Genomic DNA, 15,019 nt, shown 5'->3' with positions numbered 1-15,019 from the left:
AAAATTCTGCCTATAGATTTAATTTATTTCCTCTTCCTAGCCTTTTTTAACCTTTTTGTATTTGGAATTTAAAATCCAAGCCTCTTTGTGATAAGTGCCGTTATAGTAATCAATTTAATGTTTGATTTTAACTATTTATCTTTTATTTGGACAGACAAACCTAGATGTTTAGTCTTAGTCATACAATGATAGTTTTTGAGAAATTGGAGTAACTCAAATATAAAAGAATGGAATCAAGTATCATCAATTCAAGCCTCACCACTGGTATCGTTTCTGTGGCCCTCATCGCATGCGTGACGTTAGTGATTACGTCATGCGCAGCTTGTACCCGGTTTCTGAGGAAGAGAAAAGAAAGTGAGTATTCTAAATTACCGTGAGTATAATTTTAACTCCAAGCATTTCCCATTTTTTCCAAACTGTGATCTTCTTTAACAAAATTGAAAATAATTTCACAAAAGACATAAATTTGAATAATGCTGCTATTTAAAACCAACTTTCTCGGATAATTAAAGATTGTTTCTGAAAATGTTTGCAGTACACATACCTCAAACATTTCTTGTTTAAACTTTAGAGTAATTTAAGTTCTTCTTATTTAAAAACTATAACATGATTTATATTAAGCAAAGAAGCTTGTGGTTTTGCAGAAAAGAAAGAAAATGAAAAAGATCCAGAAAAAGCTGAAATCGCTTTGGAAGAGCAGGACGGAGCAGGTGGAAAGGGAAAAGAAAACGGTGTCACAAACGTAGCGTTCGAACCAGCGACTGATGGAACAACAAAAGCTGAAGAAGAAAAACCAATACAAGAATTAAAAGCAGAAGTTCAGGCGGGGGAAAATGAAACAGCACAGGTATACAATGTTTCACGCTTTGAGTTTTTACAGTAAACCAAAACCAAACTAACATTTTGATCTTTGTTGGGCCGAAAACCGCACCTTGCATAACCGGAACTGCTCTCTACATAATGTTACTGTGAAATTGGGCTTTCTGATGCTTGTAGTCTCCAATTTGGTTTAAGTTTGTTACAACGTTATTAATTATTTGCTGTTTGAACCCAATGCTGACATAAAGCATGATTGTCACTTGCAAACTGCTTTTGACCATTATTGTTATGTCATTTACCAAGAAAGATGCGCTGTCCAAAAATAGGCAATCAACTAATTTCGTAATCGATAAACTGTGCCACCATTGTTCCAAAATCTTATCTAGCTAAAAATTCCTGCGTTAAACCCTATGATTTTACTGCGGTTATAATGGACAAGTTGTGTACGGGTCGAGCACAAAACTACTCCTTGTAAGTTAACCACTGATGAAAGGCAATAGATGCGGGAGAGATTAAATTCCTCCAGATGCCTTGCCCGGTTGCTTTAAACAAGTTCCATCAGATCTCGTAAACCATCCGTGTTGATTTTGATCTTTCCCTGCGATTAAAAGATCCGAAAAGTATTGATGTCACTAAAATTTGACCGAGATCCCCTATTGCGTTTTATCATGGCCGATCAGTTTTCAACGTTATGTAGATCATTGGGAATGTAGTATCTGACCGTGGTGGTATTTTGTAACAGGTTAATTCGATCTATTCGGTTGTCTATATTCGATAGATTTGGTTGATAACTGTATAGCCTGTTTGTGTATAAGCACTGGACGGATTTAGACTTGGCATGTGGTCGATCAAATTTGTTTATGTTTATGAGAAAAACATCTAACCGCGTAATGTGACCAAGTGGAAACCTATCACTTTTTTCACAATTTTAAAAGTTGATTCAATAATACTCAGGTTTCAATGCATTTCCAATGGTTTTGGTAATTAATGATTTCGAGGGCTTGCTGTATTTTAGTTTTGTCAATTTTTACCATTTTCACGCAATTCTTAGGTTTTGTGACAGCATGTGGAGCCGTCCATGACGTATGTTTTATTAGGTTTCGCTAAATGGCCACTACTGCTGTTTAAGGGGAACGTTGAAGATATTGCAGTTTAAAAAAACTAATGTAATAAGTAAATACAACCTAACATGGTACATTTCGGTTTGTAGAAAAACCCTGAAAATTCTTCTCGAGTAGAAAATGGAAACAGTATTCTTGAGAGAACTACTGAATCTGAACAGAAAACTGGACCTCCCATAGATCAGACACCGGAACCAATCACTCGACCAAACCTTGGTCAGTATATGCAATTAAACTCTCTGCTATTGGCGTTTACTTTTAACCAGAATGACTCTCCAAGTATATTATTTTAAAATAAAAGAGAAAAATCTGTTTTAAAATGAAACTAAAATTATGTGTTACACTTCTTATACAATAATTTGCATCTGATTAGTGTTTACATGTACATATTGGCCTACATTGTATTGCTTAAAAAGTTTTAAGTCGTTGTTAATTTGCTGTATAGCCAACGCAAAATGATAAATCCTTTGTATGATTGTGAAAAAAAACAAATCTTTATTTTAACACTTTACTTACTATACATTTTGTCATTGTAGAATGTCAGCTTTCTGGAGGTTCAGACGATGCATTCATGCCAGATCAAGAGGACTCAGAAGGAGCAGTGAAGAAACAAACATCGGTTGTAGAGATCGACCGGGAAAAGGCCACTCACTTCTCACTGCATACATCGGCCGTTGACGATTTCGATATTGTAACATCAAATAATTCAGTTAAGCCTACTCACGCCGACATTCAAGAGTCAGCTCCTCCCACTCTTTCCACGTGTCCGGAGGAGCAGGGAGAGGAGGAGGGAGAGAAAGAGGGAGAGGAGAAAGAAGAGAATTCCTTCAAGGAGGCAGGCGATCTTTCGCGGTTTGACGACATCTTGATTCGAGGTGGATGGAGAAGAAGCGTGAAGTTGAGAGACTTGGTAGATTTGAATTTATTAACAAGCTCAAAAGCGGATGAGGTTAAGGAAACTATGGCGGAATTAGGTGATGTTGAAGACAAGCCTGTACCGGACGCGTTGAAACCCTTCCTTTGTGGAACAAGCCCAGTTGCAGGCATAATGATCTCCGAATCAGGGGAAAAGAAATCAATCTATAGTTCGGCAAAAGATGGAATAATACGAAGGGGCACCGCTATAAGCTTGCTGGAAGCACAAGCGGCCACTGGTAATATCATAGACCCCATAACTGGCCGGCAGATGTCAGTTAGCGAAGCTTTTCAACTCGGGCTTCTTGATAAAGTCTACGAAACCGTAGTTTCTCGAGCAGAACGGGCAGTCACCGGGTACAAGTCACGTGTCTCACCTGACGTTCTCTCATTGGGCCAGGCAATGGAGCGAGGCTTGGTCATCGAATCACATGGCATACGCTTGCTTGAAGCTCAACTTGCCACAGGAGGAATTATTGACCACAAAACAAACATACGCCTGCCGCTAAACGTCGCTGTAGAGCAGGGCTTGCTCGATCAGAAGGTGGCTGATATTGTGAAGGCTGCTTGTACCGATGCTGCCATGGATGACGTGGAAGACAGCTTGAAGACCTTCTTTGACCCAAACACGGAAGAAAATGTCACTTACAGCGAACTGATGAAGCGAAGTGTTGTGGATACGGACACGGGGTTGAGGCTTTATCCTTTAGAGAAGATTGGCAGGAAGCGATACAGCTACGGGAGCCATTCAGGGCGATCAAGCTTGGCCTCGTCGCGAGCAAGCAGCAAGGAAAGCATTCCAGCCGCTGTAGCTGCTGCCTCATCTCCTTAAACTTAAAACCGGAGTCAACCTGTATACGTGTTATAAAACTTATGATGCAAACCGGAAATGAGAAAGATCTCGAAAGTATTTTGTTTGTGCTTACGGTCGGTTTTATTTAACTTTACAAACGTTGAAACCTACGCGTCTGTAATCAACATTTGATGACATACAATGTTCAATATTAAGAGTTTAAGTCAGTAAAAATCACATAAAGTGTTTGGAGTGTCATACTACATCTCAAATTGTAAACGCTTTGGACCATGCAAATTACATTTCTGCATCAGCAATTCACAACAACGTCTGCGTTACGTTGTAGGACTTCTTCTCAAGTCATTTTTTTGCATTCAGTGGTGGATTATTTAAATTCTGCAAAATTCGTTGGCCATTGCTGATTCTTATTGGACATTTACCATTTTACAATTCATTTTATGTGCGACTTACATTACCTTTGAACTAACTTAGATAATATTAACAAATGTCTAATAAGAAGTAAACTGCAGCTATTGTATCGAAATTTAACCTCTCTTCACATTTGTTTTATCTTTGGTCTTCGCCAGAAAATAACGTTAATAAAAGTTGTGCACTTCGAATAGATGACCTGTACTCAAACAAACCGTGTCTCTAACATTTGTTAGTCCACTTATTTCTGAACAGAGCACAATGGCACGATGTAAACCACTTGTTTCTAAACAGCACCAAATAGGACCAATACAATCACTCATTTCTAAACAGCACCAAATGGAACCATGCAAACCCATCGTACCAAGCATATACATCATTTTAGTAACAAAGATTTAAATAAATTCCCCCGAACCAATTAAGAGCAACAGGTGGCCTTTGTGGTTACCTTACCTCTAGTGCAAGCAATGTAGGTCAGAATTGGCAATGCCGCCAGCAAGTTAATTTGTCAATGCGGCTATTCAGCGCTGCAGCGAGTTGTTATTGCTTCCGATCGGTTAACTATACTTCGATTCCGTTCGTCATTAGCTGCTTTATGCAGCACAGTTTCACACAGCAGTTCTAAAGCAGTGACCTCAGTTGAACTTATTTTGTTTTGGCAGAACGCCGTCGTTCATAACAATGCCCAGCGCCAGTCCGTGGTCAATCAGTATAAAATCTACTTTACAAGCTAAATTGTGGTTTTTAGTTGCAGGCGTAAAAGGTTATTAACTTGCCAAGGAGTTCAGACAAGTATTAGGTATTATGATGTAAGGGTACTTCCAGAAACTGAAAGCAACATTTAGAGGATATATTTGCCAAAATTTTGGAGAAACATACAAAAATAATTAGTATGCCATAAAATGATGTTGCATTGGTGTTATCTCTTACATAAATCTGGTTGCTAAAAGCATTGGCATTTGCACTGTATCGATGGAAAGGCATTGGCGTACGGATTCCCGATGAAAACAAGGCTCAGCCAGTGAAGCAAATAACCGCGAGCGCCAATTGGTGCGCAGTAGAGCGTGTCGCCTCCCGATCAGCTGTTGTTTACATCCTCAGTTATTGTAGCAGCACGAAGCCGCTGCGACGCGTTTTAACAAAAAAAATCGCCTTTGTCATAGTATCTGCCTGTTAACAACGAAGTAAGGCAAAATTAGTTTGCTACCAGCTTTGCAACCAGCACTAAATACGTTATTTTACATTTTTCAATAGTGATAATATGTTGTGGTGATAGCGTTTAATAGAAGTCATGAGGGCATGTAATTACCTTGTGAAATGCGTCAGTTTATGACAGTTTATCAATGTAAAGGCTTTCGTTGTTGTACATTGTTTAATACGTTGTTGCCAAGATCCGCAGTTAAAGGAACAAAATCTAGTGTAAGGCGATTTTGACGCTGCTAATCAAAACAACAGAATATATCTTTAGGAACACTTTGCACGGACTTGAAAAGTAGTTTAATCATAAACATTACTGCCAAGGTAGTGGTGTATATAGAATACATCGTGTAGACGTTTCGACAATCTCTGTTGTCATCATCAGTACATGTTTTCAATCAAGCTGTGGAACACGGTATATAAAGCACTAAGGAAAAAAAAAAAAAAAAAGATATACCGTGTTCCACAGCTTGATTGAAAACATGTACTGATGATGACAACAGATATTGTCGAAACGTCTACACGATGTATTCTATATACACCACTACCTTGGCAGTAATGTTTATGATTAGAATATATCTTGTTGTCATTCTTTATGCTGATTTTAAAGCGGAAGCGATGCTTTGTTATGGCTGTCCTATCAGAATTTGCCTTTAAACTTTTCGGAAAAGAGTGATATGCTAGTTGTTTTTCGCTGTTGCTTGTGTTGTGAAGCCTACTCATACGAGAGGAAGTTATCATTTTGCAGTGTATTAGTAAAACTGAAAGATGTTTAAAACTACTTCTTCCTAGGTCATAAAACTTTTAGTGCGCAATATACATCTGTTATGTCGCAATGTACTGTACTGACTCGTAAAACGGTTGTTACCTTTATTTGTTCAGCCATTTGTCTTTTGTCTGGTGACACAAGATTTAGGGCATTTTGTATCAGCTAGAAACCACTCTTGCTTGTAGATTTGATTTGTAAGGAACCATTGGGTATATTCTTACCTTTGCATATCATTCAAATTAAGGTATATCGTTTTACGTGCTTTTTGTGCCTAAAATAACTTTTTCCTAATGGTTACAATTCTTCACTGGGTCTTTTTACATGTTACACGTAGCTTGTCTGGTGCTACATCGGATCGTTAACTATTTAAATATTCATTTGAAATTTCTTTATCGGCTCCGCAGCCGTGATTACAGAGGTGCATTAGAGAGGCCAAAATGGGGGTAGTGTTGATGCGATCGATGGTCGTAATCATATTTCTATGAAAAGCAAATAGGGCTCAACAGAAAGAGCTGTATGATAATTCAAGACCAGTGATATATTTTTCGAGCATATGAAAAAATGACGCTTACAAAAGTTTGAATCTACTGCACCGATGTATGGTACTTAGAAACAAAGATTTGATTATTTAGAACTTATCACGTTAATCGTGGATGCATTTTAACCAGATTTCGTAATACATTAATAAAGGATTACCCGGTTAAACAAATAAGCTGTAGGGCTTTGTAAATTGCAAGCCGTCGCACCATTACGTGTGCTAGATAGTTCAATACAACACTGCAGGTACAGTAAAGTTTTATGCACGTAAGGGACCCATCGGTTAACAACCAATCAAAACGGTTTTACATTAGGTACCTTTGTTACAAATGTGTGAATTTACAACTGCAAACAGCTAATGGCAAAATTTAGGTGGAAAACAAGACTGTAAAAGTTATTTACAGCAAATCAATCTGAAATGTTAATCTCTTTAAGCTTAAATGTTGTACATTGAGTTCAGGGTACAGAATGGTTTATTGCGGAAATAAAATTGTGGTAAAGAGCGCCCGTTGTAACGCAGCGTTAAAAGGGCGTAGAGCGTTGTAACGCACTTATACGACTCGTTTGTTTCCCTTGGGTTATTGTTCCACCAGAGCACGTGTTTGTCAAGACCTTTGCCCCGCTATGTATGCCTCCATTCTTTGTATGTGGGTTTTGTTGGGTAACTTCGGATAATGAAAAGACACATTGGCAATGCATTATCGGTCGCCTACGCCGTGGTCAGCCTGGAACAGGTGTTGGCTCGGACCAATACTTACGTCGTCGATTGTGTTTATGACGCAATTGCATTGACTTCTCAGACCCACGAAATATAAAAGGTTACTCCTTACTATTTTTAAACAGTCTGTACGGTTCGAATTGGATGCAAAAATCAAAACTAAATCCCAGGTCTCTGCCGCACTGAAAAAGTAAACCGTTTAAAATAGATGTAGCCTTTTTATTTATTACGGGTTCGACGAAAAATGTTTTTCACCTGTTGGTTTTAGGTAAATTTGCATGGTTTGTTGGTCGAGTGTGAGATCCTATATTTCGTTGTTTGCATTTCGGCGACTAATCGAAAAGAGGCAAGTCAGCATTTCCCGGGGTCAATAATTAATTGGAGGAGGACAAACGAAATGTTTTCACACTCCTCCGCAGGCCAGCAATAGGTTGACAACATGGGCGTTGCACCACTCGAAGCAGACGATTGTGCAAGTTTGTCAACTCGTTTCATGGGCGGTTCTGCTTGCAACAAGCGATTTGAACAGATTCGAATAGCGATTAATGATGAATACGTTGGTTACGTTTTTGTTGGATATTGTAAAAGTGGTTATTCAGTTTTTTTCGACGTGCACAAATCTGTAAAATTGTTAGCTTCTCTTACCTTTTTGCGTATTTTGTGAGAGGAAGTGTTTGGTGCAAAAGTTTTGGCTTCAGTTTTTGCCGGTTGTTTGAACCGGTGTTTTACCAAGAATGCTTTATATCTTGTCATTCATCCGCATATTTATTACGTAATAAACGTTCCGGTGCCCTTTTTCTTCCGTAAAGTTTACTATTCAGTGCGTTATTGACAAGGGGTAACTGCAAACAAAGATGAGCTTATCCGACATAATTGACATTAGGTGTTTTCGCAAAGTTTCTAAACATTCCTTTATAAATTTCCGTTCCGATTTTATGTGTATAACTATATTTTTATTTGTTGCAGTTATTAGTTTTGTAGGCGAAAATTAAATTACGTTTAGCCTCAGTTCAAAACGCGACGTATTTGTCAAGTTGTACTGTGAACAGGATATTGCAAGCCAGTGGTATGAAAAAAGGTAAGTTTTTTTACCAAGGCAACCGTATCGATCATATGAGCAGTAACTGCACCCGACAATAAAGAATGATCCTTTTCTGTCAGTCAAACGAATGTTAGAATACGCTTTCAATTAAATGGGTACTTCTACACAAAAGACCGTGTTTGCCCGTAATAATACAATGGGCGGTGTTTGTTTGAAACTGGCAAATCGTTCAATGATTGACATTATTGCTATATTAAGTGAAAATTTCCGAAATTTTAACCAAATGTGATGTTGATTTTTTTCAGTTTTCTTGTAAACGAACAGAGACTCGTCAATATGTCTGAGTTTGAGGCAATTACAACCGCTGGCAGGTTTCCTACAACTGTTCAAACCACCGCCAATGGAAAACTAAGACCCCACCTCACTTCTACGTCATCAACCACTTCGTCATACTCCAAGCGTGCGTCACTGCGCGATCCTCAACCGCTGATTGTAAATGAGAAAAAGTAAGTGGAATTTGTTGTACAAGATTTAAATCGGTACGATTCAGATTTTTAGTTGGATACAAGGTTCAAGTGACGCAATTTAGGTTGAAATCAGTAGCAAAAAATATGTATATTTGAAAATGTTGCTATTGCGTGGCCATTTATTTTATGTCCCTGTCCATGTACAGCAGTTCGGCTTAAATGAACTTTGTTGTATAAAAATTGCGGAACGAAGTTTTCTTTGAATCCTTAGGAACAGTTGAAAATGAGTCTGAAATCTGAATTGAAGCGCGCCCAACGAGAAATTTCCAAGCGCATTGTTTTGCAGCAAACTGGGTCGAAAACGCATGAACTGAGTTATAAACATTTCAGTAACCTATATATTACCACCTTACAGATAGCATTCTGGGGGTAAGTAATGTGTGAACGTATATCACATGCATATTTAGTGTGTTCGTTGCCTCCTCTTGGCGGGTCTCATAAAACCCTGCACTTATTTACACACGTTTGGCAACACATCGGCCCTTAAATCCGCCCTTTGATTGAAATGCAGCCGGCACACGTCGAGCTGATGTTTGCCCGCGGTTTTGTTGACCGCATGCCATACCGGGAAATATTGACACATGCACGTCATATAAGGCGACCTTTGTATGGCAACATTAAGTTCGTCAAAACACCCGCTGGTGCACATTGCGACGCCGCACCACCCGTTTAATTATTACCCAACCCCGTTGCTTACATAACCTCTTTGCCTTGTTCAATAAACCCGGCCTACATGTTATTTCTCACGTTGCCCAATGGGAGAGCTAAACTTAATGTTGCTTCATTATGAGGCATTTGACATGTTAAATTGAAATCCTAATGAAATAAGATTGCCTGTGATGCCCTCTAATGCCTAACTTTTGGGCATATAGCAAGGTTAGGACAAGGTCGATGTGTTTTTTTTTAACATGCTACTAAATGACAGCGCTTCACCTTAACATATATTTAACTGTAACTTTTTTAAAACGTCTCACTATTGATGGTTTAATACATACCGATAAAAATCGTCTAGCTCTAACGAACTTATCGATTACTTTAGTTCCCCCATTACAAAACTAATGCAGCATTACTTTATTGGTCGCTGACATGCTACATTTTTGTACGAAACCGTTCGAAAATGTGTTCCATTCAGATACGTTGAACCGCCTGATGGAGGCTGGGGATGGGTGGTCGTCGTGGCAGTGTGGATTGACAACTGCCTGGTGATTGGAATGCTTAAATCCCTGGGCGTTCTTTTCCCAGAATTCCGAACTTACTTTCAGGGGAGTGCTGGCGCCATCTCGTGGATCAATTCCATCTCGCTTTCCATGCGCGCCTCGGCTGGTGAGACTCTTCTCTGTTTAATTCGTTTGTTTAGTCTACCTCAAAAAATTGCCGTTACAACAGTTGCCAAGCAGTATGGTATTTTAAAATTACGTGTACATTTGCCTGAGTTATATTAACCAGGTGTGTCAGATAGCAATGATGCCAAAACGAGTTTTTAGAATAAACAACAATTTAGAATGGTCACAAACATTGGTCAAATCATTTTACCTTTCTTGGTGTTTATCTTTTAAAACGAAGTAAAATCATTTACATTCCCTTGAACATATTAAAAGCTTTATTTTTAAACCATCAACTTATATCAAAACAGGCAGATCCAAAAAGTACGATGAAGTCCTATCAAAAGTAGCGCGTATTTGTTCTTTAGCTGTACATATGTTAAGTCTATACGGGAACGCCAATAAATTGTATTTCAGCTCCGTTGGCGGCAGCTTTAAGCAACAAATACGGCGAAAGGAAGGTTGTTGCTTGGGGAGCTACACTCGTTACGATTGGTCTGATCATCAGCATGTTTGCCACCTCACCCTACTACTTGTATGTCTCCCTCGGATGCGTCTCAGGTAAACATTTCGTTGCTCTATCTTGCCTGAAATGCGATTTTCAGCAGCTTGAGCTTGCAACGAAATGCAGCATGCATAATATTAAATCATATTAAGCCAGGCCTATTTAATGCACCATACTGAACCAGTCAATCACCAAGCATTCCCATATGGCAAAATCAACTTGCATCCCCATTGTGCCCTACGTTAACGCCTTGACATATAAGAATGCTTGGTGACCTGCTGAGTCGGCATGACGCCTTTAAAATGTCTGGCGTACTATGATTTACATATGTCTGTGTCCTGTTTGTTGGTCTACAATCTACATGTACGCTTTAGGGCTGATCCCAGTTATTAGTTTATGTTTATCTTAACTGACAACTTAAGTGCTATAAGCCCACACTGTACAAAAGACCATTATCCAAATTGCGCGATTCCATGTGTCGTGCTGCCAGGCATTCCATAAACATACCAAAACAAACGTTCACTTATTTGTTTCAGGATTCGGATTTGCGCTGGCTTCTTTGCCCGCTCTTACGATGATCGGCCGATACTTCAAAACCAAACGATCTCTTGCAAACGGTCTATCTCGGTCCGGAGGCGGGGCAACTTTCTTTCTCGCCCCAGTTCTACAACTGCTAGTCGACTTGTACGGTTGGCAAGGTTGTCTACTAGTTGTTGCTGGAATGGAGCTTCATCTGTTCGCCTGTGCCTTGCTTCTCCGGCCAGTAAGGTTAAAAGATGAACTCAAGTTCGACCATAGGGAAACCCTGCAACGGCACAGGGATAGCATCATGCCACCTAGCGTAAACGAAGAGTCGTTTAACAACGCTGAGGAAGGCTACAAACTGGTTGCAAGACGAGCTCTCGCTGAAAAGCAACGCTTAAAACAGCAGCAAAAAGAGATTGAAAAAAGAGTCACTGAATACGGCATTACCGAATCGCTTATCGTGGACCATTTTCCACAGATCGAGCCCGTGTACCAACCCCAGAAGAAAAAAGCCTTGGACTTTTCTTTACTAAAGAATCCACTTTGGGCTGTTGTCACGACAAACTTAGTTATGACACAATTTGGCTATTCGATCACTTTGGTTCATACAGTAGCAAGGGCTAAAATCTTGGGTATCGGCGAATACGAATCGGCAATGTTGCTTTCACTTATCGGGTTATCTGAAGTCATTGCCCAGTTGACCTCGGGTTACTTCGCTGACAAAGGTTACTTGAGGAGAATTCATTTGCACAAGATCTACATCACAGTGATGGGCATTGCAAGCGCATTCAGCTTGTTAGCCAACTCGTTCTTAACAATGGCAATATACTGTATAGTGTTCGGCTGCGGTTCGGGCAGTTGGCAAGGAAACATTCTACCAGTAACGGTGGACACTTTAGGCGTGCGACAACTAAGAAGTGCCTACGGGTTTTGCCTTTTCTTCAGCGGCGTATGTGGTCAACTCATAGGCCCTCCTGTTGCAGGTACTATATAACCTACATATGGTCACAATAATATATGCACCGAACCTGGCCCGATTTGACCCAAACACAATTTGAAAAGCCCAGTCTGACTAACATCTCCTGTCACTGCTCTACTCAAACGTCTTTGTAAACTCAACTCACTTCATAAAATAATGTTTTATTGAATGTAAATTAACACTTGGGTTTCTTGTTATTTTGGCCTAAATGTATTAGTTTTGATGATGTTATGTTTCACCATAGCATCTCCTCTGGTGTCAAGTTACACTAGTTTAACATTATAAAACTGTTTCAGGTGCTTTGTTTGACGCAACGCAATCATATACGTACAGTTTCATCGTGGCAACTTGTTGTTTCTTTGCCGCCATGTTGGTGCTGTGGCTTGAAATTCCGGCAGCAAGATACTTGCAAAGAAAAGAAGACAGTTCAAATGGTGTTGCAGAAGTTCCGGATGAACAGGACATTGGCATGCTTCTTGAAATGCATAGCATGACATAAGAAGTAGAAAATTGCTAAAATGGGCTTAAAAGGGTTCTTAAGAGTACCTGAAGACATTTTATCTGCAAAAAAGTTTCGGACCAAACTGTTTGTGATTATTTTTTGAGCGATGTCTTTATAACACGTACTATAAGTATTTGTTTTGTATGTAACAAAACGAGGTTTGTTTTGTAACAAAACAGCCGGATGAACCTAATGAATTTAAATCTTTCTGTTTTATAATGCAATGGTCATCTGTATATACTGCACATTTTCAAAATTTTTATATCAACGAAATGAATCCACTGATTGTATGTTTGCATTTTGATTCACTTGGCTCGTTGCTTTTTTTACTTTTACGTTGATGTCATGCTTCGGTGTGAACTTACAATGTTATTTTGCTGCAAATATATGTTGTCACCGCGTGACAAGTGCATTGGCAGTAATTATTTACTTTATTCGATGTTTTTGTTATTGGTTTTCGAAAGACGAAAGGCGCTTCTCAAAAAAAAGAGGAATTTTATTGGCGCGAAACACAGTTTTTACTTGTTATTTCTATGGACACGTGCGGCATCATTCAAGCGTTACTTAGTTACCAACGAATAACTTCACTGCGACTTGATAAACTTGTAGCAAGCATTGAAGTCAATCATTGTGAGGATAAGTTATTACGGTTTATCAAGAGTTGAGTTGTTGACATTGACAAGTTGAGGCAGTGCTTCCCATGTTAGTTGTTTCCTTTTAATATAAAACAGTTAACATTCTCAGAGCAAGGTTGTTTTGACATTTGTTTGTCCTTTTTGCCTTTGAGCTTCACCAAGTATAAATTAACACTTATAAGTGAGCAAATCTTCAAATGTCAAAAAATTAAATGGTGTAGGGCAGCGGTTCCCAAACTGGGGTCCGCGGTCCATTAGGGGTCCGTGAGGCAATTTTTGGGGGACCGCGAAGCAGTTGAAGTAGTTCTATAATCTTATTTAGCTTAGACTTACTGGTATCTTAGTATAGATTTTTAGCGTCAGTTTGTGCCACTGAATAAGTTTAAATCAAGAGAATTGAGAAATCGACTGTCTCCATTGCTACACAATGGCCTTTATTGAATGACAACTATCAAAAATGCAATTGTTCGCGCACAATCGTACTGCTTTTTGTCAGGTCATGTCTAAAACTGCGGGCCCGCTTGCCCCAGCACTTGGCCCGTTTTTTCCTGCGAGAGACGGCCAATCCATGGATATAGTGGGCCCGCAGTTTTTCAATTGTATGAAGTGCTGGGCCAAGTGATCCTAGTGGCCCCGCAGTTTTAGACATGACCGCTTTTTGTCTTGTCTGTAATGTCACAAGCTGTCTTTAGAGTTTAGATCATTATTATGCGCAATTTTGCATAACTAGCAAAACTCCTGCAATCAACTTTCGTTTTTCTGAAATACACATTCCAGCTTAAGGACCGCGAGCCCTCGAAATAATGGCAAAGGAACGTTTTGACAAAATAATGAAAAAGTTTGGGAACCACTGGTGTAGGGTGTAGCACGGTTTGTATTCGCCTAGTCCAATCCACAATATCCATAAAACTATTATTATACACATGCTGTTTAGCAGTTTTCGAAAAACTTGGCAGTTTTGGGCTTCTTTTTTGCTCAGGAATTTCTGCTGAACATCAGGACATTGTTAAATTCCAGTCTGCATCAGCACGTTGGTTTCGAAAAAAATGCTGGTAACTTTCTTAATTGCATGCGGAAATTTGGGATAAAGTACTCTGTGGTCCTGTTTATCCAGGGAATAGGTTGTAATGTTGTGTTATTACAAAACCTCATCCTAACCTAACTAGCACTAACTATCAGCATATTTATGTGATTTTATCCTGATCTGCACAATTATATTCAGCCCAGACTAGTTTGTATTTTAAGGTTAGTGTTAGACTACATAGAATCTTCATACCAGTTATCAGAAAGCGTTCTGGATTAAATCACCTCCAAGTCCTGAAGTATCAAATAAACCTAAGACTTGTTAAACACTTTTCACATCTCTTCTAATAAACCTGCTGGCCCTTTGGCTGTCACAACCAAAATGTCATGACTTATCTGAGATAGGTCTGTGTTTCATTATAATGCTTTTGCATATTTTTGAAGGTTGCCTCTATATTATAATAATTAAGCTCAACACAGTCTTTTTTATTGGACCACTGTTAAAACTGTGATTGTGCATGGCTTCTATTCTGTCACATCTTTTTGTATTAATGCAGTGGGAGGCCTGCCCTTTTTGTACACTTTTTCACAATTTCTGCAAGCAATACCTAAAAAATTTCTTTTACTTTTGATAATCAAGTTCAAACAATTGTAAGAATTT

The 15,019-nt window shown here is 39.1% G+C and overlaps 2 protein-coding genes across 3 annotated transcripts; both read left to right on the top strand.

The window, feature by feature from the left end:
* Window positions 1-139: 139 nt before the first annotated feature.
* On the top strand, window positions 140-4,268 carry LOC145214972 (uncharacterized). Of its 2 annotated transcripts, none has more exons than XM_080083632.1 (4): window positions 140-354; window positions 645-847; window positions 2,030-2,156; window positions 2,477-4,268. In XM_080083632.1, exons 1-4 carry the CDS (start codon window positions 228-230, stop codon window positions 3,685-3,687), a joined length of 1,668 nt encoding a protein of 555 aa, XP_079939758.1. In that variant the 5' UTR covers window positions 140-227; the 3' UTR covers window positions 3,688-4,268. The 2 variants fall into 2 exon arrangements, with proteins under 2 accessions (XP_079939758.1, XP_079939751.1); XM_080083625.1 differs by having other exon boundaries at window positions 630-847.
* Window positions 4,269-8,262: 3,994 nt separating this feature from the next.
* Window positions 8,263-13,112, top strand: LOC145215983 (putative monocarboxylate transporter 5). Its single transcript, XM_080084465.1, has 6 exons — window positions 8,263-8,376; window positions 8,646-8,846; window positions 10,000-10,190; window positions 10,607-10,750; window positions 11,231-12,202; window positions 12,495-13,112. The coding sequence occupies exons 2-6, from the start codon at window positions 8,677-8,679 to the stop codon at window positions 12,695-12,697; spliced, it is 1,680 nt and encodes a 559-aa protein (XP_079940591.1). The 5' UTR covers window positions 8,263-8,376; window positions 8,646-8,676; the 3' UTR covers window positions 12,698-13,112.
* The last annotated feature ends 1,907 nt before the right edge of the window (window positions 13,113-15,019 follow it).

The sequence above is a fragment of the Phallusia mammillata genome, chromosome 1, assembly GCF_965637545.1.
Source record: "Phallusia mammillata chromosome 1, kaPhaMamm4.hap1.1, whole genome shotgun sequence".
Taxonomy (NCBI): domain Eukaryota; kingdom Metazoa; phylum Chordata; class Ascidiacea; order Phlebobranchia; family Ascidiidae; genus Phallusia; species Phallusia mammillata.
The sequence above is the reverse complement of the archived record's forward strand: the minus strand, read 5'-3'. Positions and strand labels throughout refer to the sequence as shown.

Bases quoted from the DNA above. Each gene is read 5' to 3' on its own strand.
- LOC145214972 (XM_080083625.1), top strand. From the start codon at position 228: ATGGAATCAAGTATCATCAATTCAAGCCTCACCACTGGTATCGTTTCT. The intron at 355-629 runs GTGAGTATTCTA...TAAGCAAAGAAG, and splicing joins TCTGAGGAAGAGAAAAGAAA to CTTGTGGTTTTGCAGAAAAG. The intron at 2,157-2,476 runs GTCAGTATATGC...TTGTCATTGTAG, and splicing joins AATCACTCGACCAAACCTTG to AATGTCAGCTTTCTGGAGGT.
- LOC145215983 (XM_080084465.1), top strand. From the start codon at position 8,677: ATGTCTGAGTTTGAGGCAATTACAACCGCTGGCAGGTTTCCTACAACT. The intron at 8,847-9,999 runs GTAAGTGGAATT...TGTTCCATTCAG, and splicing joins CTGATTGTAAATGAGAAAAA to ATACGTTGAACCGCCTGATG. The intron at 10,751-11,230 runs GTAAACATTTCG...TATTTGTTTCAG, and splicing joins CTCCCTCGGATGCGTCTCAG to GATTCGGATTTGCGCTGGCT.